Source organism: Musa acuminata, chromosome BXJ1-4 (genome assembly GCF_036884655.1).
Source record: "Musa acuminata AAA Group cultivar baxijiao chromosome BXJ1-4, Cavendish_Baxijiao_AAA, whole genome shotgun sequence".
Classification (NCBI taxonomy): domain Eukaryota; kingdom Viridiplantae; phylum Streptophyta; class Magnoliopsida; order Zingiberales; family Musaceae; genus Musa; species Musa acuminata.
Window position 1 is genome coordinate 40779233 of NC_088330.1, and position 22516 is coordinate 40801748.

At 36.7% G+C, this 22516-nt stretch overlaps 1 protein-coding gene across 2 annotated transcripts; it reads right to left on the reverse strand.

Moving 5' to 3' along the window:
- Positions 1-278: 278 nt before the first annotated feature.
- LOC135669783 (mediator of RNA polymerase II transcription subunit 12-like) lies at positions 279-21134 on the reverse strand. Of its 2 annotated transcripts, none has more exons than XM_065178623.1 (14): positions 20880-21134; positions 20097-20344; positions 19636-19789; positions 18076-18135; positions 17651-17756; positions 16571-16642; positions 12957-13010; positions 12719-12826; positions 12048-12197; positions 11604-11945; positions 9192-11512; positions 6149-8728; positions 2364-2673; positions 279-996 (listed from the first exon to the last, which is right to left on the reverse strand). In XM_065178623.1, exons 3-14 carry the CDS (start codon positions 19764-19766, stop codon positions 565-567), a joined length of 6666 nt encoding a protein of 2221 aa, XP_065034695.1. In that variant the 5' UTR covers positions 19767-19789; positions 20097-20344; positions 20880-21134; the 3' UTR covers positions 279-564. The 2 variants fall into 2 exon arrangements, with proteins under 2 accessions (XP_065034695.1, XP_065034694.1); XM_065178622.1 differs by having other exon boundaries at positions 20068-20344.
- Positions 21135-22516: the final 1382 nt, after the last annotated feature.

Genomic DNA, 22516 nt, shown 5'->3' on the forward strand with positions numbered 1-22516 from the left:
TTCATTGTTTATGCAGTAAGACTTATTTCAGATTCAGAAACCATTTGTATAGTTTCTTGTGCATCAGAATCGTCAGCTGCACTACAATGTTTCAAGAGCTTGATATCCATCTATATGATATACCAATCCTCTTTCCGTTTTGTGTCATCCACTGATAACATCCATGCAACTTAAGAAATCAAGATTCGTCCAGTGATTTTGCCCAAAGCCTCTGAGATGGAGATGCAGATGCAGAACCATTTCTTCCTTGTGAAAATATGGTATCAAGAGTCCCACAGTTCCTAAGACATTTTACTCATCTCATTGATGAAAAAATAAATATCACATATATATACAGCAAAACAGCAACATGGCAGTTTGGGGGTGTTTGACATAAGAGAGGGACCTGCCAATGGCATGACAGCCAATTTCTTTTCTGATACAAATTCCAAAACAAAAAGTCAGGAGCTGGGAGATCTTGCCCAAGCAAAAGATAATATAACCCATTGCATCTGTGTGAAAATGCAATTCACATGATCGCTCCTGTGGCTGCCAATGTTCCATGGTCAAAATAATTGTACAAGGTCAGCTATCCTCGTCGAGGGCCCCAATGTAGGTGAGGTCTGTTCTCTGCACCCTTACGGTACCCTTGAGCCAGCTGCAAGCCTTGAGATTGGAATGGTCACCACTTGTGCCACCCATGTTGCTGCCACTACTCATGGAAGGAGCAGAACTTGTGCCGTCTTCCAGCAGTGTCCATAGGTCGATTTCCATATCCAGGTCCTGCGAAGCCAAACTCTTGCTTCTGCCGGATGAGCTATTAGAAGCCCGAGAAGGAATGATTCTTTGGTGAGGACCTGGACTTGGTGTGCTGGGCTGCAGCGATGTGAGTGCTGCTGAGGATAACGTCGGGAGGTGGCAAGGAGCAGAAATTGGACGAGAAGGTACAAGCAATGGCATGGCGGCTTGGATACGGCGTCGGATTGTTGCAGGCAACTCCATGCGATCCAAGACATTCTGAAAGAATTAAAGCATGACATTGACATAAATGACTATACGATAAAACTACTCATCAACACGCATCAGATGAATGAGCTATCATTTCAATTGACAAGAAAAGAAAGATATCCATGTCAATAATTGGTTTTATTAGTGAAAAAAATTCAACATAATACATGCCTCTTGATACCCCAGTTACAAAGAAACAATAACAGGGGCACACAGCATGATATTCTGAAAGTCAAACATACCCAACATCCACAAAGAAATTAAAAAAATAAAACCAATGTATATTATACAGAAGAAAGTTATAAAACTATACAAACAAAAAAAAAATATATATCGTTGAATAGCTAACAGGTAGGCCAAAACTTATTATGACAATGCACTACATGAGGCCCGACTACCAAAGTCAAGCAACCTCCCTATGACCTGCTACATGAACTGTTTGTACTTCATAAACCCAAGCCAGGTAACCATCATGCCAACTGATGACAAAAACTGAGGCTAATTATATATTACCCTCTGTAACTAGCAATCTTTAGCAACCTGATCCCTATACTTTCAAAAGTTACATTAAAACTTACGAAAGTGAAACATTTAATATCGTTGCTCCAACAAAACCGCTCTTCTTGATTTTTAACCCTGTGAAATTATCTTTTGAACCCTATATAGGTAACTCAATGTTTTACTTTCGTAAGTATAGGGACTCCAATATAACTTCTGAAAGTATAAGAACCATAATGCTAAGAATAGTTAATTACAAAGATAATATATAATTAGCCCCAAAAACTATGAAATTCTCAATGAACAAACAAAAACACACGTCCACAAAGAAGGGGGAACACAAGACACATTTAATTCAATTGATTTGATTGGAGTAAAAATTGCAAAAGAAAAGAAGAAATTAAATTCCCTGACATAACATAAGCATAAACCAGTGAGAAGTCTTCAGAGCCTAGGAACTCATAAATCCAGAGCCATACAAGAAATTCAAAATATATTTGTATCGGTTTATAAGCTCCAAGTGTCATGGGAACCATACAAATATAGATATTTTCTTTCCATGTAACTAGTAATTGTTGTCAACAATTGTACTTTGTTACTTCAGTAATTACAAGGACTAATATCTGTTTGTAAGAAAATCTTATTGACAACATCATTAATACATAATCTGATGAGAATATCTTATTTAAATCCCCAATAGCAAGAGAAATACAAGTGAAATTACGATAACTACAGATTCGCTAAACAGATTAAGCATATAGTTCAGAATGGTATAGTCATAAATATTCTGCATATTTGTAAAACTAGGAATTGCTATAATTTATTAAATTAGCAAACATTTTTCTCCATAATAATCAAATGTATCATCAAGAACTAACCTGCAAACTCTCTGCCACTTCACGATCAAATGGAGAAAAATCTCGAAGAGATTTGTGTGCTGACTTAGAGACGGGCTTGGGCTTCAGCCAACTTGGCTTATAGCTGCTCAGCAAACCATGCAGAACGGCCAAAAGTCTATCAAACAGACTATCACTAGAATGATTCAACAAGGGAACTTCACTAGAAGACTCAAACTCTCTTTTGGAAGGATCCACATGTATCGGTGAAATGCATAGGTCTGCATCCTCATATATTAAACGTGTGCCAAGTAATCGAAGTATAATAGGAGCAAGCATTTGTCTCATGTTCCTACAAAAAGTTGAAGAAAGATCCATCAGGCTATATATAAAGACAATAGTTGCTCAAAAGCCTCAAATTAGAAAATAAGCAGTTGAAAGATTGTCATTGCTTAAACGAAAGAGAGAAATTAATGGATAGACAATGTACTTTAATAATGTATGCCATGTCCGCAGACATAAGATATATAATGATACAAATAAGACCGCAAAACTGCAGGTCAATTTGAGCCCAATCTCAGCTTTGCTACTGCAAGTAAGCCCAATCTCAGGTGGTTGGAAATGAGCAAGCCGAAAACGAAACCACATAGATAAAACATGTTGATACTAAAAACCCAATCTCAAAACATTTTTCTTCCCCAAACTTACACACTTTGGTCAGGCTTGAGTTGAACTTGCCAGATCATATGTCCAAGTCAGGTTTGATCAACAGATGATGTCTATTAGCATGGGTTAACCCAATTTTGTCTTATGATTGAAGCCAAATTTACAAAGCATATAATGAGTCAGCTAGTATAGATCAGGATGTGAGCAGTGAAAAATGGAAGGTCACTAATTCCTTGATGTGAGGCGAGATATAGAAGAATGAAAATTCCTTTGGTCTAACAATTTACAAATCTTGAAAAAGTTATAATGAGCCCAAAAGGATGGATCTTAAAATCGCATGGCCCATTATATACCTAAAATTTTCCACTTAGTCAAGTTTATCTTCACTTAATGCATCAAAGTAGAAAACAGCCAACACAGCCTTCTCAGTAAACAGATTTAACTATGGATCTCTGATATGGATGCAAAATATCAATGCGTTTGACCCAATGTACACGGTTCTAGAAACCATTGTTCTAAAATAGGCTACATAGCCCTTGGTCATGTACCTATCCTGTAACCAATGGTTTAAAATGCCACATTGTACTGCTCGGTATGTCCACTATACATATTCAAACCAGGCCCACTGCAGCTCAACTCAGGTTTCAGCAGGCTCTTACTGTTATATAATATTTTCTTGGTTCAATCTGAGCAATATGAAGTATCATGCCGACCAAAACATACCAATCGATGCTGGATCGTGTAACATTCAATATTCCTCCCTTCTATATTTATAATATTTAAACATTTAAATAGTTATTCAAGTGTAGTCTAATTTACTACAAGCTGCAAAAACCACTAGACTCAAAAAATTAAGCTCGCACAAGCATATACATATGAAAAACAATTTAAAATCAGGTAACTGATAATGAACATATTGTGCATGTAAATGTGTTCCCATATCATAAGGTAATATATGTCTTCTAATTGTACATAGCCTATCCATGCTAAGAGGTTTACTGACGAAAGCTAGCATAGGTGTTCAAGTGATCACCAGTGACAAAACTGCACAGCCACAAACATACATGAATAGATGCCACCAGAGACCACATAGGAACATAAGTTGCAGCAAGAAAGCACATTAATCCAAAATACGGCACATGTTGAGAAACTGAGGATATACCAATAACTTATACATGAGACTTAATCTGTCTAAATGGATGCTTGGCATTTTAGTAGTTACATCATAATATTTTATACATAATACATACACACACACACACACACACACACACACACATATATATATATATATATATATATATATATATATATATATATATATATATATATATATATATATATAGAGAGAGAGAGAGAGAGAGAGAGAGAGAGAGAGAGTAGGTTGGACAATATATGTGTAGATTCAGTGATGGATTCTTATATGTGGGATTTAATGAACAGAACTCTGGACGAATTAGTCAAAAACCCTGGTCATACAATTGTAGGTTCTCATATTGGGACAATTAGATACAAATGCAAGAAGCTTGTAGAACTCTGTTTTTCAGTCTATAGGCATTTTAAAAGGTTGGCACATTTTGAATGGATCATATATGTAAAATAAGGAAGCTTCACATGAGACAAAGTGTGGACTACATGCAATTGGTAGTCGGAAACCCGGGGACCCACTAGCAGGGACCTGCTCATAAAGCAGCTGCCTGCATAACCTATTGCACAGGCTCAAACCTTTATAGTTCATATTTAGCCCAGATTTATTAGTCATTATCTTCGTTCTTTAGTCTCACAATGTGTGGTTCAATTCAGTGACTACACACACACACACACACACACACACACACACACACACACACAGCCTAACTATGTTGTGTGTTCACTGTTGGCTCAAATTCTACATGCACAAAACCCAACCCATGAGAAATTGAATAATCAAATTAAAAAACATGGTGGTTGTAGTTAAACAGGATCTAGCCATGTGCAACCATGGTGTTTAAACTTCTTAATAATGTGTTAGATACTCGATCAAAAGACCTCTTTATAATATATTAGATACTCAATAATCGAATAACATAAGAAAAGATTTAGCTCGATCACAAGCATTCTCTTCCTCGACCTTCTGACAATTTAGGTTCAAATTTAAGCTGTGATGGGAGCAATAACAGAGAAGACAAATCGAAACTCGAGCAACAACTAAAACATACCAAGCAGGCTGTCTCTTTCTTTTTCCATCACACAATATCCACTTGCTACCATCTTTGTGCTCTCTAATTTCTCGATGTGCCATGTTCTTTAGAAAGAGAGTTCAAATCATGAGACAATCTAATGTCGTGGCTGCACTCTGTCTTATAGAGAACTTAATTTGAAGGTTGTATCCTATTTTGCTTATTGACTTGCCATTTGGTAATAGTTACTGATAAGATATTTTGACCCTGAACAGAGGATTGTAGTGCCAATCAGCATGTTGGCACGGATCAAAATTTATTGTGCCAATAAAAAATGTGTTCACCATTCAGTGTTGGAGGTATGGATGTGCTAAGTGACCCTTGTAAAAAATATGGCCCTGTAACTAGGCTCTGTCTCATATAGTCGTTGCCACCTATGATCAATTAACCAGTGGCAGTATTTTAGCCTGATTGTAATCCAAATCTATAAATCACTCTAACAGACTTTAGAGAATCCGAACAAAAACCAGTGATGCACTATTGAATAGGCCATCATGATCCCATGTAGGACAATAGCTAATATTAGCAGAAAATGAATCATTAATTAGCAGCTGATGAGATGAAGGAAACTCATTTTATTAAGCAGATAAGTTGCTAATTCTACAAACAATTTAATATCATAGTTGTGTTCTCAAAGAATTTCTTAACAGAACAATATATCTTGGAGACTAAAGAAACTAGCCTACATTGACACAAAATATTATCAACAGGCAATATCATATGTATCTATACCGTTCTAATTACTGAGACGACTACACTACACCACCTATCATCATATGGTAATCATCAATATAATGAAATTGCCAAAACTAGTCATTAAATACAAAAGACAATAACAATAATAAATTAATCAACCAAACTTTTTTTTTTAACCAAACCTGTTGCTGAATAAGAATAAACTGAGAAATGAATGTAAACAGATTTTTGGACATTGGTAGTTACCTATCCTCATAAATAATAGGAAGCAATCTCAATAGAAATTGCAAACGGAGGCACAATGAAGTTTTTAAAGCGGCAGCAGAAGGTGGGGCAGAATCAGTTGGTCGCCTACCAAGGACAGGGCTTCCACCTCGGATTACTTTACGACTGCTTCCTTTGTTTGAAGAAGCTTCAGGATTCACACTAGATTTACAACCATTGGATGTTGCTGTATTAATTTGTTGATCAATAGCTCCCATCTGCTTGATCAACTCAGAGGTAAATAAATTGCGCAACTCATTGGAACTTCGATCTATACATGGCAATATTAGTTCTGCAAGAGCTTTCTCGGTTATATACTGCTGACTAGAACTGCAACCTTCAGCATCCATACTATGGATCACTTTGGAAGATTTCCTAACATCAATGCTCTCATCCACAACCTCCCCTTCTTCGACACAAATGGCTTCGAATTTTCTCTTCTCACCTCTATTAGAGGCTAAATCAGATAGTGAACTTGGCCAACCCCACGGTTTCCAAAACTGTGCTTTAGTTGGGAAGCCTTTCCTCTGAGCAACCGATACAAGTTGTTGCCTTATAGATTTGCGTCCGAGAAGAACATCTGGACCAGCTAAAATCCATTTTGTATCCATAACCAATGATTCTTGAAGTAATTTTCCAAGCAGGTGCACAACTTCCGAATAAAGAGGAGCAGCTTCAGGCCTGGCAAGTATCCTTGTCAGAATAATTTCAGTGAATTTCTTTTCACTTTCAGATAGTGCGAAATTTTCAGCGTTAGGAGATAAGGATCGAATTGCCTCAACAAAGGGCATGTTGTGAGTTTCAATTTTTTCAATAAGAGCTTGCTCATTCAGAAGTAACCTCAACTCTAACCATTGCCAATGGAATTTTGCAGGTTGCAGGGTATCCAAAACGTGTATGAGCTTATCCAAAAGGCTTGCCTCAGTTTCAGCATATGATCTAGGTTCAGCAGGACCTGCAACCCATGATCCATCTTCACGTGCAACTGTAAATGCTGGCATTTTGCCATCAATAAGTGCATTCAGAAACAGCCTTGCACGGAGTGGAACGAATGCCATTGTTTTCAAATGTTTATCTGGATTATGTAATTCAAGCATTGCGGCAAACTCAGAATCATCAGAATCATTGGTCAGAAGATCATAAAAACCATGGGTATTTTGAAAAAACACTTCTCGAAATGGCTTGTGCCTAATAGCATCACCAATGGCCGTTGAAAAACATTGATATAGTAGGATGTCCTCACGGGATGCAATATTGCTATTGAGAATATATGACCTCCAAATGACCATTGCAAAGATCGAATATGCCGGAGGAAAAACCAAATTGAGTGGAAGCAGTTGTTGCATTCTTAAAAGACCTAAAATATATGATTCACCAAGCATCTCTGCAACTAGTCCATCAAAAACTGTCCTGCAGTTCCCAACCAGAAGCCGAAACCAATGCACATAAACCTCAATGCAATAATCCAGCTTCATCATGCCAATAGTACGGGAGATGCCATTTGAACTAGATCTTGCACTTCGTATAAACTGCAGAACATCCAAGCCTTCCTTTAATCTAAAGGCAGTGATCATCCTGTCTAGGCTGCTAACTCCTCGAACAATAGCCCCAAGAACTAGCGCAGATATAGCTGCTGCAGCTTTAGCAGCCTTTCCAACGATGAGTTTTGTAGAATTGTTCAGAAGCTCATTGGAATGGTTTTGATATATTTCGTTAGTTTCAGGTGATAACTGGAATTGATTTCGATGGGCTTTTCCAGGAGCACAGGTTGTCGAAATAGCTGAAGAAGCTTCAGCAGCCAATGCTATCTCAAATACACGGTTCAGACGATCACCAAGAGCATCTTTTAGCAAGCAGAGAGAGGCTATATGAATCTGCAAGATGTGCCTTACACAATTCAGTGAATTTATTGAGGATGGAAAGGCTTGATAATTACTGCTTGTTGTGAAATCAGGCAATTTTACAACAGCTAGTCCTATGCTACCAATGATTGCAGACACAGCAGAAGCCACAACACTGGGATCTCCTTCTATACTTGCACCACCAATTTGCCTGATACATTCCACAAGGCCACAAACGATATCATGAGCTATTTGGTAAACGTCATCCCATTTTTCAGGGGAATGGATTCTGGAAGTAGGAGCTGCAAATAGTTTTCTTTCCTTTCCATAAAAGTAGTGCACAGCTTCCTCAACATGTCGCTGCACTAATTCCTTCATGTTTGTGCCAATTCTAGACATCCTTCCGTTCATCCTCTGACGAATGTGTTCATCAGCATCTGTAATTCCTGCTGAGACTCCTGGAGAAAACATAAATTCACCATCCACCGACCGTCCAGTGTCAAGTTCTGCAAGCATCCTTTGATCACATGTAGCTCGAAAGGATTTTTCCCACTTTGACACATTTGTCACATCTCTATATTTCTTTAATAAGTTGCGAGCATAGGCAAAAGCAACTGACCCATAGGGCCTTCCATTTGATGTTATCGTGGCCAAACTTCGATGAATTGAAGCAGTCAAGGCTTCAGGTAAAAGATCTGCAGCTCGAAGCACATTCTCATACCTGAATCAGGCAAATTTTTCATGCAAAGAAAAGCAAAAAATTAAAAATAAGAAATAAGTATAAGCTCAAACATAAAAATTTGGAGTCGACTTACAAGATAATGGTACAATAATATCAACACAACCAACCAATAAAAATGATGTACCATAATATCAACATAACCAATCCATAAAACCCAATGCACAGTGAACATAATAATATATGGTCATATAAAGAAACTATAGATACTGAAACATTATCAACTATCATGGAAATTTGGTTTTCACTATCATCCATAGATCACACAAAGCAAACAAGATAGGATAACACAGTCAGAAAAAAGATACAATTAACAGAAAAAAATTTAAAAAGAGTATAACTCAACTTTATACTACTTAATGATCAAACTACAACAAATTTCAACAAGGGGCAAAAGAATATAAAAAAAACTCAGAAGCAAACAAATCACCAACAAAGGACATACCTTTGAAGGGAAGAAAATAGAAATGCTTCCCCAACCTGGCAGACTTGGAATTCTCTACTTTTGGGAAATACGGCATTCCTTACACCCTGCACAACAATGCTTGGTCCACAAAGTACTTTGGGTATCAACCATATCAAGAACTTTATTGCTGAAATGAAGTCACCAGAAATATCCAATACATAAAGAATGAATAAAATTTCATCTTCGCCTAGCTTCCACCTTGCAGCATTTCTGTCATCAGGCTGTGGTACAGAATAAACATCAGTACAGTTGCTCACTTTTGAAGCAGCTTTTTCATTTCCTTCAACAAGTTGCCTAATCGATTTCAACAACCAGATTGAGATGGATCTCCTCTCAAGCAATCTTAGTTGCTTCAAAGCCTTACCAATATCACTTTGGTTTCCTGATATCATCTGGTTGGCCTCCTTAGGTACTTCGCTATCAGTAACAGGTCTGTGGTGGGGACAACTCACCTTGCTATCACATACATGGCTGGTAGATGCCCCCTGGCTACTCTCAATCCTTGCAGCTGCTAACTGAGCTAGAGACTGTGTTTTCCGCACAGTCTTCTGCCTGCCTCTCGAAGCAGGTTTAGCTGGTTTAAGTGGCAGTTCAACCTTGAAGGATTCTTGAGACTTAGATCCCTTCTTCACCCACCAAGTATCTTCATCATCTGAATGACTCGAGGAAAACCCTTCTGGAGCAGAGCTCCTATCATCAACTAGCTTTTGCCACTTCCCTTTTCTACATTCCTCACAGCCAGGTGTCTCCTCTGTCAAATCAACTTTGCTTTCTAAAGAGCCTGGTGTTCTTTTTGAAATTCCTTGAGAATCATCAGGACATGTTTCCATTGGCATGGCAAAAGGAAGAGAAAAACGCAAAAAACGAGAAATTAAAACCTTCAGCTGTGTAATTTGATCCTTTGTTTTAGCATGACCAGGAGATGAAGAATCTATATATTTTTGCATAGAAAAAACTGAACAAACATCACCTCTACTGCTTGACTGATTGGATTTACCACCCAGAAGTCCACGAAGTAAGAGCCGACGCTCATTTGAGTACGCATGGACAAATTCATATAACAAATGGACTTCTGTAGTTCTTGCTTCTTCTAGAACATCAAATAAACATGATCCAGGCAGCTGCTGCAGAATTCTTCGATGCCTTCTTTGCCTTTCCATATCTAACAAGCTCTCATTTTTATCCATAATTCCACTAGCAATTAGCTGCCTTACATAAGCATGTGGAAAGAAAATGCCATTCCTTATTGTTTCCACTAGGAAAATTTCCACACACCTGAAACTTCCCGCTTTCCCTATCTCATGCTGGTCTAGCCAACACACAACAATGTCGTGCAGTGGACCAGGACCTTGAAAGATCTCTCTTTTATTCTTCCTATCATGCAAGCTCCTTGAATTATTTCTAGGAACAGAAACATTTTCTACTACTGCGCCATCCAACAAAGTATCATTATCAGAGCTAGTTTTTCCACTTGTACCAAACAGCAAGATATTTCCATCACTAGACTGAGTTAAGCTAAGCAAATCTTCCATCTTAAGCTTTAAAAGCAATACTGCAAAATATATTTGTGAAAAATCTTTCCTTCCAGTCAATTTGAGATCATTAGGCAAGGAAGTACGGAAATTTCGATAATCACAAGTAGCCCACTCACAAAGAAAAAATATGGAGCAAATAAGAGACAAACCAATAGTCCCAATCCACTTCAAGGATGACCTCAGACATGGACTGATTTCTGCAAACCACCGCTCTTCGACAGCCACATCAGACAAATCTTCAAAGAGAGAATTATAAGCAATCATTACATTTCCTGTTATCAAAGCTCTATCCAAGGCCAGTAAAACCTTAGCAGCACCATGAGCTTGAAGGCTAGGGTTTACAATGTTTGAGAGATTGGAAGCACGTTTCTGGATAGAGGAAACAACATACCCGCACGACAAGTAACGAAGATAAGCATCTCGTGTATCAAACTGCACATTATCTACACACTCAGGTAACTTCAAAAATGTGTTTCTATAGCGTAAATCAGGAACAACATTGGATGACAGAGGAAAGCAATCTAAGGCAACAAAAGTATCAGGCACAGCAACTATCAAATACCGGACAACCCCAACCATTGCATCCACAAGGGATAACTTTTGAGAAGTATCCACCGAACTCAAAATACTGGAAGAAGGATCCTGTACTTTTTGAACAAAGAGGTCCATAAACATGCGTACGTAGGTCTGTGAGAGTGCAACACTCTCAATCATGTCAACCAGAAGAGGCAAAAGCAACTCAAAAGCCTCTGGTGATTCCTTCTCCTGAACGAATAGATTAAACAAGTATAAATTTGAGCCACTTCAATATCTATTGTTGTTTCAATTGTTTTGCCCAAACAAGGAGTTCAATTACCTGAAGTTGATTGAAAATCATCTCTATGATGGGAGAGGGAAGAAGTAAGCCTTCTGCAAGATGCCACTGTACAAGGTGACACATATACCACCACTTGAAGTCCAGAGAAGGCTCCTCATCAGGAGTAGACGAGGAAGAGTCATTTTTCTGTGGTGTTAGATAAGGTACAACCATAGTACTTTGTGATGACTGATTCTTGTTAGGTGTAGGAATATTAGAACCATCTTTTGGAAAAATTTCATCCAAGAGCTGCTGCAAGTACTCAACGACATCTTTAGACAACAAGTCAGATCGAGCAAATTGTGCTTTGTCTGATGGAACACTCGTTGAGGCTGGTCGAACCTGAAAAAGATATCTCAATGATATGAATATGGGCACTGAAAATGGCAGCACGGCAAACAACATAACCTATATATATATTTATTTCTTAGAATAGTTATCAACCTGGTTAAGATAGTTAACTTTGATAAACCATGCTGCTCTTATTAATGGAACATTATGGCGGATAAGAACTTCAAAGAGCGCTTTCCGTCTGTAACCATGTGGGACATGTTCTGCCAAGGACCGCAACTGTTTATTCTGTTGCGACAAAGCCTGCTTACAAAATGTGGGAGGTCAGAACTATTATATCCAATAAAGGAAAATACACAAAAGATGCTTAAAAATGAATGATGAGAAGTGAAAAATGTACAGAAATAAAGTAGCATGTAAGACAGCAACTAATCATCAGGGAGCATAAAATGTCAACTTCAGATAATAACTAACACAAAGATATCTATATCTAATATCAGTATGATTAAAAATATATATTATCCCAGACTCAATTAAGTAAAAGGAAAAAGCCTACATTTCATTGTCAGGATGTTGGCAAACGAAAGGAACAACCTAATTCATACATCAAACAAAACCATCAACCAATACATCTAGGTGCTTTAGTGTGCTAGGATCATGAGAAATGAACAAACACCCTATAATTATGCTTATGTTCTCTGAAATCAAAACTTAAAACCTGTATTGAATGATTAATTTGGCACAAATAAGTTAAAAAGGCACAAAATTCAACAGAATGAACAAATAGTAACAAGAATAATGCAGTATCAACAATCATCATAAACCTCAATCCATCTCCTGCGTGCATCTTCATTACATGGCTTTTGCTCAGGAAAGACACCAGCTTTAGTTAACAGTTGCCCAGAAAGAGGCACTCCATAAGCCTGGCCAGCCTGTTGTAAAATCAGAAAAACAAGGAAGGCTTAACAGTGTACTGCAGAATACAGCTTGTCCTGCAAGTAAATAGCAACTGAAACAACAGCCATTACATCAGTATCATGTAAGAAAAACATAAGCAATTACCTTACGCTTCTGAGCACGAGATTCATTGATAACCCTCAGGCGCTTTCGTAATGCCTTCAAAGAAGCAAGAGTACCGTCAGTTTAAAACACATCTTTGACCAAGAGCATGGGCACAATTGTCATATACTACTTTAAAATAAGCAATAGAAACAAGTCAAAAGTACCCCTTCTTGGATTAAAGACAAGGCAGAAATCCACTGCCAAAGACATGAATTTAAGTTTCTGAGTCCCTGACCATGACAGAACATGCCTCATTTGATGAGAAACTGAGGTCCATGTACATTGTATTAATGATAAAAAACAATTGAAACAAAAGAGCTCTGAGATGTTCAGGAGCAATGTACCCGCTTACTCTGACACATTTCAAAGTGGAACAATGTGAAATCACTGTTCTCAGCATCAAGAGCCACCAGCTATTCTATCACTTGTTACCAATAAAAACAAAAAAGCAACAACCCTAGCAAATATAACATATCAGAGAGAAGTATAATATCAAATCTAGTAGAAGATTGTTCCACTCCTCTACTTCTAAATGACTAAAAAATAAGGCTCTAATTTCTACTTTCTAGAAACTTTGCAGATCGCAGCTTCTCACAATTGCCTGGCACTGAGCATCAAAAGGACAACTTGTCAACATTTTGTATGGGTCACATAATTGATCTTTATCTCAATATTATTCTAGCAAATGTTTTTCTTATTTAATTATACATACATTGATCTTTTCCTCAATTGTTTGTATACATGATAGCAATCCCTATTGTGTAACAGGGATGAGTGAGAGTGAAAGAGGGGAAGGGGAGAGGGAGAGGCTTTTATAAGACCAAAAAAGCCACCAACAGCCAAATAGAGGGGAGAGGGAGGGGCTTTTATAAACCCAAAATTGACCATTGGGGGCTGGTGTGCATCGAATTCACATCGGTACGGTCAAATTGATCAATAATCATCAGCCGCATATACTTGAGGTGTACCGACTAGTTCTTATTAGTTATTACCTTCCTTGCATACCAACCAAAACAAGTTGGTTGGTCAACTGCCAGATCGATACGCATACTACCTATTTCATACTGTTTTGAGTGGTACGGCAATCTATGACTTCAAACAAGTTCTCATAAAATAAAGTCGTGTTTTAAATTTTAGGACTAACCACATTGGTTCTTTTAAGTTTGTCTATGTATTAGTATGTTAAAAGCTTGTAACTTAAGTAAAACCCTCATTCTATTGTATGTTTTTTTATCACATACACCACTCAAATTCATTATTTATGTATTAGTCCCTCAGTGTTGGCTACTTATATAACTTGTAGGTCCATTTTTCCCTATAACCTGGTTATGTATATTCCAGAAGAAAACAAAGCAGCATGTTTATTTAACTAAAGAATTGTCTTTCTGACTCACCAATTTTGACACCTCTCTTATGTAAAACAGAGATATATAATATAATATAATAAATCCACAAGAAATTGTTGTGTAGAGTTAGTGTATGCTCCTGTTATATTAATTATATAATTAATACATGCAGAAATATTTGTTGCATTGACAAATTAATAACATAAATTATTAGAACAGCCTTACCTATGTTATTCAATTATAACACCGATGGTGCCATTATATTTCATATATACATTAGTATTCCAAAATGAAAAATAATTAATTATTTGACATTTTAATCCCTATGATTTTTTATTTGCATTAATGCATTTGTATATACATGCCATCTAATATATGCATCGGTCACACATACATAGGTATATCTAGAATCTGTGTACACACATGCATATATACGTATATACATACATGCACAAGATATGTTCATAAAATATAACTGCCATATGTAGGCATAATTAATATACAATAGTTACTATATATCAGCATATATAACACATTTTTTAGTGACTCAATTATATAGAACTAATGACCACATATTTTGACCAAAAGTACTGAAGACATATAGGCACCGCCCTACGATAGTCTCATCTTCCCTTCCTCAACATAGCTCCATGTATCAACACTACACCTCCACTAGATAACCACAGAGCCACCATGGATCCATTGGGAGAGACAGGTAGCCAAAGAATGTAAGCCTTTTTTGCTTTCTTTTACTCTTATTCCAAATTTGTGCCTCCAGTATACCAATGTCAGTGAGGCACATAAACATGGTTCACCTTACCGATCCGTACCAATGTATCGACCAGTTGTCGGTATGGTACATACCGAACTATACTAAGTCATACCGAGCATACAGACACACGGTACATGGGGGCACACCGATATACGATGCCATACCAATCCTTTGTCGGACCGCTACATACCGCCCATACCAAGCGGTATGTAGCGATACGATGAACCTTGCACATAAATGCTAAGAAAGGACATAACATATGCGGACAGCCTAGACCATTTAAGATAATCCTTGACTAAGATACATGAAGAGGTGAACCAACATGAAAATCGACCTAAGGTGAAGCTCCATGCAACATATCTCCCCATAACTCCCAAACAATTTAATTCTCACAAAAATAGCATAAGAGGACCACATAGTCATGAGGAAACCTTTCTTGTGGCTTTGACAATAGAAATAAAATGGCCAGGACACCCCTTCAACTACCAACAAAGCATCATGTTAACATTGTAGACCAAGTTAACTGATATGTGATACAGCTGAAGAGAATCAATATGAGGGAATGGCTAAAGAATTTGTTCCTGAAATTTCAACTTACAAGTAACAAACCATTAAGGGAATCAAATCTGAGCAATATATTATAGACAAAAAAACTGGTCACTGCATATACAAAAGAACTGGAATTGGATTCACAACTATGTCTAGATTCCCTGGTAGTTATACAAGGTTTTTCAAGCAATAACCATATCTGGTGCACTAGACTGATGTAAAATAGTTTAACTAGATAAACTGGGGAGTGCTTCCACATCACTTTGTCGAAATCCCAGTCAAACCCCAAAACATTTAGAAAAGGTAAAATAAAATTTGGAGACGATGTCCTATATTCTTTAAGCTACAGTAGGTGGGCAGGTACTAAAAAAAATGATACTGTGAGGAGTGGCTGGTTGGTGTTAGGAAAGTCGCTTGACCATCATTGGGTTAAGTATCAACTAGGTGTTTAACAAAGAGGGTATAACAAGGATTTCCCATACAAGTTTACCTGAACTGATGCAAAGTCATGCTTAAGTACAAGAAACAGAATCCCAAATGTAGTTAGCTGCAGGTTGAATTATTAGAGGTTGACTTATTCAAAAGGCTTGTACTTGGTAGTCTAAAATTTGATACTAGGTTTTAAAGAATATGACCACTGCTGCTACATATTGATGACACCAGCTATTGATTAGTTACTCCATATACCACAGATATAGACAATGTGCAATTGGCTAAGCCAAGCCATCCGCCCACTCACAGCTTAACTTAAGCACTCTAAAAAATTAAGCATATACATCATTGGAATAGAAAGAGGATTTACAAAAGTGATCTGGGTCACAGGGTGATCTGGAACATCAGACATAGAACAGTATTTTATAAAGCCAACAGTTATAAACCAAATACCATTCATCATGGAAATCACATGTATCACAAGTTAAAATTATATCAAATAATTATATCTTCACCTCTTTAAACTTTAAGATGTGCTCAAATTTTGAGAAACTGAGACCTTGAGTTAATGCAATTTCTCGGGCTTCCTGACACATTAAGAGACAAAATATTATTCCATAAATCATCAGAATGATGTCCCTAATGTTAGCTCAACAATAATTAGAAGAATGGATTATGTATATGTCCTAAGGAACTCAATATAAACAGGAAGGACATATGTAAAGTAAATTCAAAATTGGAACCAAATTGACTTAGCAAATGAATCAAGATCAGATATGGAATGAAGGTCATATACCTAAGAATTCAGTTAAAATTGCACAAAAATAAATCAATACTTAAAGTGGAAACTCAAACTAGTGTTAGCATATCCTGAACATAAAACACAGAAAAGCTTTCAAGTGTGTTAATTATTTGGAGTCTCCATTTACATTCTTCGCAATAAATAGAGAGTAAATATGTAAAGTCGATGAAACCTTGTTATAGTTTTCTTCTAAACATTTACAAAAGCCTTAGCGACCATTGTGCATCAAGCATAAAGGGTTCCAACCCATATACTCATTAAAGAAAAAGGACTAAGAAAAGCTCTGAAACAAACTAATTCTCACATTAAAAAAATTATGTGCAGTTGGAGTGCTCATAAGCAAAACTTGCAGAAATTTACGAGCAAATGCCTATGTCTCAAGAGCACTTAAGAAAAGAAAATCTGAGACAAATAATATAAGAACTAAGAAGCCATCCAAGGACATCCATCTTGCACAAGAACAGCTTTTTGTATTCAAACAACATAATCTTACCTCTCCTCAAGAATAAAGATAAACAAAGGAGTCAACCCCCTACAACCTGACTTCAGTCAAGCCCAAAAACTAGAAAAAATAAACAAATATAAAAAGATAAAATCAGACCCCCTCGCCAAAAGCATTTCCAAATTACCCTAGATGTCAAATAGCATAAAGGTCCCATTGACTGCATGAGTTCCCTATATAACAAGTACAAAGGTAAAACAGTGTAACAATTAAGAAAAACAAGAATATAATAATAAGCAAATATAAGGAAATTGCTAAAGGAGCAAATAAACAAGATGATGAGAAACACACCTCAATTCCTTCAACAGTCTCCTTGTATCCAGACTGTAGATATTCTCTAGTTAGTGTCTCTTCAGGACAGTTGGGGGTTTGGGGGTAGAAGTCAGGAGGCCCAAGTCTAGGAAACATAAGATAGTATTAAAAATGTAATGCAACTACACATCAATTGTAAAGGAAAATGATATGAGTACACCAGGCATAGAAGTTATATGCAGAAACATCTAGGAAAGACCCCGAATGTTTATAATAGCTTTCTTTTGTTGTTAGCATGTTAGCAGCTAAGGAACCCAAAAAGAGTTGAGGCTTTCAATGGAGCTAAGAGGCACATATTCATGTGAATATGCCGGACTTTATACAGCAAACATGAAAAAAGGAAAAGCACTAGACCACCCCAACAAACAAAACACTTTGACTTCAGCTGAGAGCACAAAATTTACCGGCTGTTAAGAGGTTCTTTATCACACTTCAGCTTGTAAGATGGTACCTGGGACTGTCGCCTAAAAATGGAAATAAAGAAACAAATAAATAAGCAGATGAAGAAAATAGGATAAATTAGCTGAAAGGCAGAAACCAACTTCTTTAATTAAAAACAATAAAAAATATCTGTAACTATTAATCGCAATCAACTAGGTAGCAGATACTAAATGGGCTTGCATCAAGCTATGAAGCATAGATGCAGATCCAAGATACCATACAACAAGACACAGTCATGAGCACAGATCAAAACTCAGAAAAGATAGAACACAAGACGGCATGGATACATCAAAAACAAATATCTAGGTATATAAATATTATATCAAGATTGGCAATTTCAATACGTAATATATAAACATTAAATACTACGGATGATGATCAACAATTTACTCTGTGCTAGAATAGATAGGTAATAAATATAATTCATGATGAATAATGTTTTACTAGCATCTCTAATCTCTTTATTAGAAACATTACTTTTAGTAGCATATATGTCAAACATATCAAGAAGGCAAGAAGATCATATGAGTAAGTGTAATCACATCAAGTAAATGTCATATTTAAATACATGAGAGGAGAGTATAAGGTGCAAATAATAAGATAAGAAAAAGGATGAAGATGACAGAGTGTTAATAGTGAGAACCTAGATGACCAATAAAATGAAATCTTAATTATGTAACAAAAAAGCATTTCTGATAGGTAAACATCATTAGGCTCAGGTTATTCACACAACCTTTCAACAATTTTCAATTCCTAGAAGCCAACAATGAGATAATTAATCATAATTAATAAATAATAATAATGATCAACAGTAGGCACAAGTACAAAAATAAACTTGAATTTATTTAAAAGACCGCACAAGGTACTTTCCATGAATTAATATGACCAATAGAATATGCAAGAAACATCCTCAAATGTGTGGTTGCTGTAATTACTTTAATCATGATTGATCGATTGATCATATTTGTAATTCACTTTGAAGTGTAAAAATTTAGCTGACATACAGATGTATATGATCATCATGGAAGTTTTCGTGCACTAGGGAAATTCCCATTACTAGGCTACCAGAGACTGCAGTAACAAGGTTTTGATTAGAAGCTTCACGGGGAATAGGAACCAAAACATCAAAATGCTCATGATCACAAATATGTTTTTTCACAAATGCAAGTGGATATTAATTACCGAACATTCTGGGAGAGCTTGTCTCCAACATGCAACAAAACAAAATTATATCAGTTAGCAGCAGCCTTCTTTTACCCATTTTCCATGATTTTTGTAATTTTCTTTCATGTAAACTCCATTATATTGGTGTTGAACACTCAAGAAGACAAATATTTCATCTAAAAGAGACCACCTAGAAAAATTTTTATTTGCAAATGAAAATATCACCTACGAAGACCCCTTGTGAAAACTATATAACATCTGTTAACTGAAATACATATAGAATACCAGAGAGACTGAAATAATGGCTTTTATATAATAAACAAAGCACCTAACTGGGAACACACACAAAATTTATTAACCTTGAATTTAAGGAAAAGTTGGATGCTGAATAAGATGATTCAACCCTAGCATTCTCTCTTGAAGATGCCCCACCAACAGCACTGTTACTAACTCCACCACCACAGCTGGCAGCAGAATATCGCTGCTGCATTTCTCCTCACGGTCACCGGCATACTGCATCCAACATCACTGCAGACATGAGAAACGCATACCACAATCCACTTCGGAGTGTTACCACAGTTATGTCTACCGATGAGTCATCTAGCTGGAGCTTGATACATTGTAGCAAAACATGCTCAAATGAGTGATTCCGTATTTCAGATTGACATTATATTGACTGGGATGTCATTTAGGGAACCTAATTTCCCTATTTTATGGAGTTCTCGGTCGTAGTCACTCTCTGGATCGATTAGGAAGAAACCCACTGTCAAAATGCTTATTGTCTAGTCTACCTTGTCCACAAGATCACGACAGAGCACACCTTGCTTACAGCATCTGATTGCATTCACCAACAAATTACAGTTAGGACATTCTGTCTCTCTTCCATCCAAGCATAAGAAACTAAATGAGCCCACAGTGAGCGAACTGTGGAATGTATATCACACAGAAGGAAGTCACTGTAGCACTACAGCCAACAGCAGTCAAGCTACCAAATGCATCCCACAAACTTTAACCGTTGAAGCGAAGAGGACTTCTTCTTTCGCAAAGGTGACAGCTTTCTGCAGATCACTGCAAGATATATAAACCAACTGCCATTTAATGAGTGCACTACTGGCATATTCATAGTTTCGATAGCAAAAAGATCCATCTTTAGCTGAATCCTAAGTTCCCGAAAAATGACAAATAAAACACAACAGCAAGCAAGCTAAATGTTTGCGATCAGCGCTACGAGGCGAATTGATCACCTTAAAACCTAGTTCAACAAAAAAAGTATATATGAGCCAACCATGATTCCAGAAAAGTCGCATCCAACCAAGAACCCACGTCAAACAAACCTTCCAAGAAAAGCAAGAATCACAAGCGAAAAGAAGAATAACCGCCGAACCCATCGACCCAACAGGCAGAAAAGGAGCGTCACGAGCAAACTCCAAAACCAGCTGAAACAAACCCACTCCGATTCCTCCAAACCCGGACCCCAGATCCGGAACTCCCCTCAACTAACCCCCCAGATCAAAGCAAGACCGACCCAGGGTTTAAGCGCCCCCGGGACCCTCCCAGAAAAAGACCCCACGACGAGAAAGGAAAGATTTGAAGAATATCTCACCCGACTGCACACCCCGGAGTTAGGGTTCCAACCCGCCCTCGCCTGGAAGCAAACCATCCAAGATCCAGAGCTAGGGTTCCGCCCCCAAATCTCCAAATCCCTAGAACAACCAACGAATTCAATAACCGATGCGAAATCTTCGATACAGAGGACGGTCTGATAGAGAGAGAGAGAGAGGGCGCGATGCTCAGGAAGAAAACAGCGGGAGAGCGAGAGAAGGGGGCGGGGAGAAGAAGGGGGTAGAGAAGGTAAAGTGTTTGACTCACCTTCTCTTTTACGGATGATGACGACGGATGAGTGGAACATAAGAGAGAGAGGCTCGAAACGAATATATTAATATGTTTTGTCTATACAATAACAATTAATTAAAGAGAGGGCGGTGATATTAACGTTAATATATATATATATATATATATATATATATATGCCTTCTATTGCTAAGATTGGCAATAAAGTTTGTGTGTGCGTATGGGTGATGACAGATTCTGCATTATTTCTAATCCTTGCTTGCTGACGTAATTATCTCGGTGTCCGAGTTCTTTTGGTGCAAAATGTGGGGGGAAAAAAAAATCATATTTTTACATACTCATAATTTTTATTTTTCGCATATTCTTCCAATTATTGTCCAAGAATTTTGATATATTTGACTATTGATAATAAGGCCTCATGTCAAATCATACTTTTATTAGTACTTCAACCCAGCCAAAGAATTAAATGGAAAAAGTTAATGGGAAAATATGTTTTAATCAAAATTGATGATGGTCAATTTATATTATGAATATTTATATATTATCTATTTGTCCTGGGGTTAAAACTCTAATTTATCTGAATATTTATATGTATTCTCTATTTATGATAGCCAAATAAATATATATGAATATTTATATATTCTCCATTTGGCTTGGGTTGAAACTTTAATTTATATTATTATTTTTTAACTTATCATCATGGGAAGAATATTAGGAGCATTTTTTATATTTTTTTACCTGAAATAGTTAGTACCAACCACACCTACAAGTGTTTTTTAGGCCCTATGGATTGTGATATAATATTTATCTGCTTAATATTATTATTTTTTGTTAACTATTATCAACCATGATGATCAATTAGTAGCTGAATCTAAAATATACAACACACAAAAAAATGTTTGAAACACCTTTAAATTACACCTTTAATTTTTTTTACCATAACAATTATTCCAAAGCATACCAATGTTAATTATGATTTAAAATATATATCGTGATCGAATGATTGATGTTAATTTAATTTTATAATTTGATATTTGTGTCGAGGGTATTTAAGTTTTTTTATTATCGAGTTTCATCTCGATGTATTGACTTAGAAAAAAAATTTTAAAATTAATTATTTAAACTCATGAAGTTAATAAATTAGTTATATCCAAAATAGTCGACATTAGGTGATTTATCAGTGTCATATGAAGTTGTTGTTGGCTTTTCCTTTCAAATCTTACTTGTTTAATCATTCTACTTATAACAACAAGATAAGGATTAGAATATTCGGGTCAATCCTTATCGCTTAATCATGCACCGATATATAATTAATGAACTGTTGCATCGACCCCATGATTGGAAGTGTTTCTGCTATTAAGAAAGTATAAGCAATGAGACTTACCAACC

Bases quoted from the DNA above. Each gene is read 5' to 3' on its own strand.
- LOC135669783 (XM_065178623.1), bottom strand. From the start codon at position 19,766: ATGCAGCAGCGATATTCTGCTGCCAGCTGTGGTGGTGGAGTTAGTAAC. The intron at 12,827-12,956 runs GTAATTGCTTAT...ATTTTACAACAG, and splicing joins CTCGTGCTCAGAAGCGTAAG to GCTGGCCAGGCTTATGGAGT. The intron at 2,674-6,148 runs GTAACTACCAAT...AACTTTTTGTAG, and splicing joins CCTATTATTTATGAGGATAG to GAACATGAGACAAATGCTTG.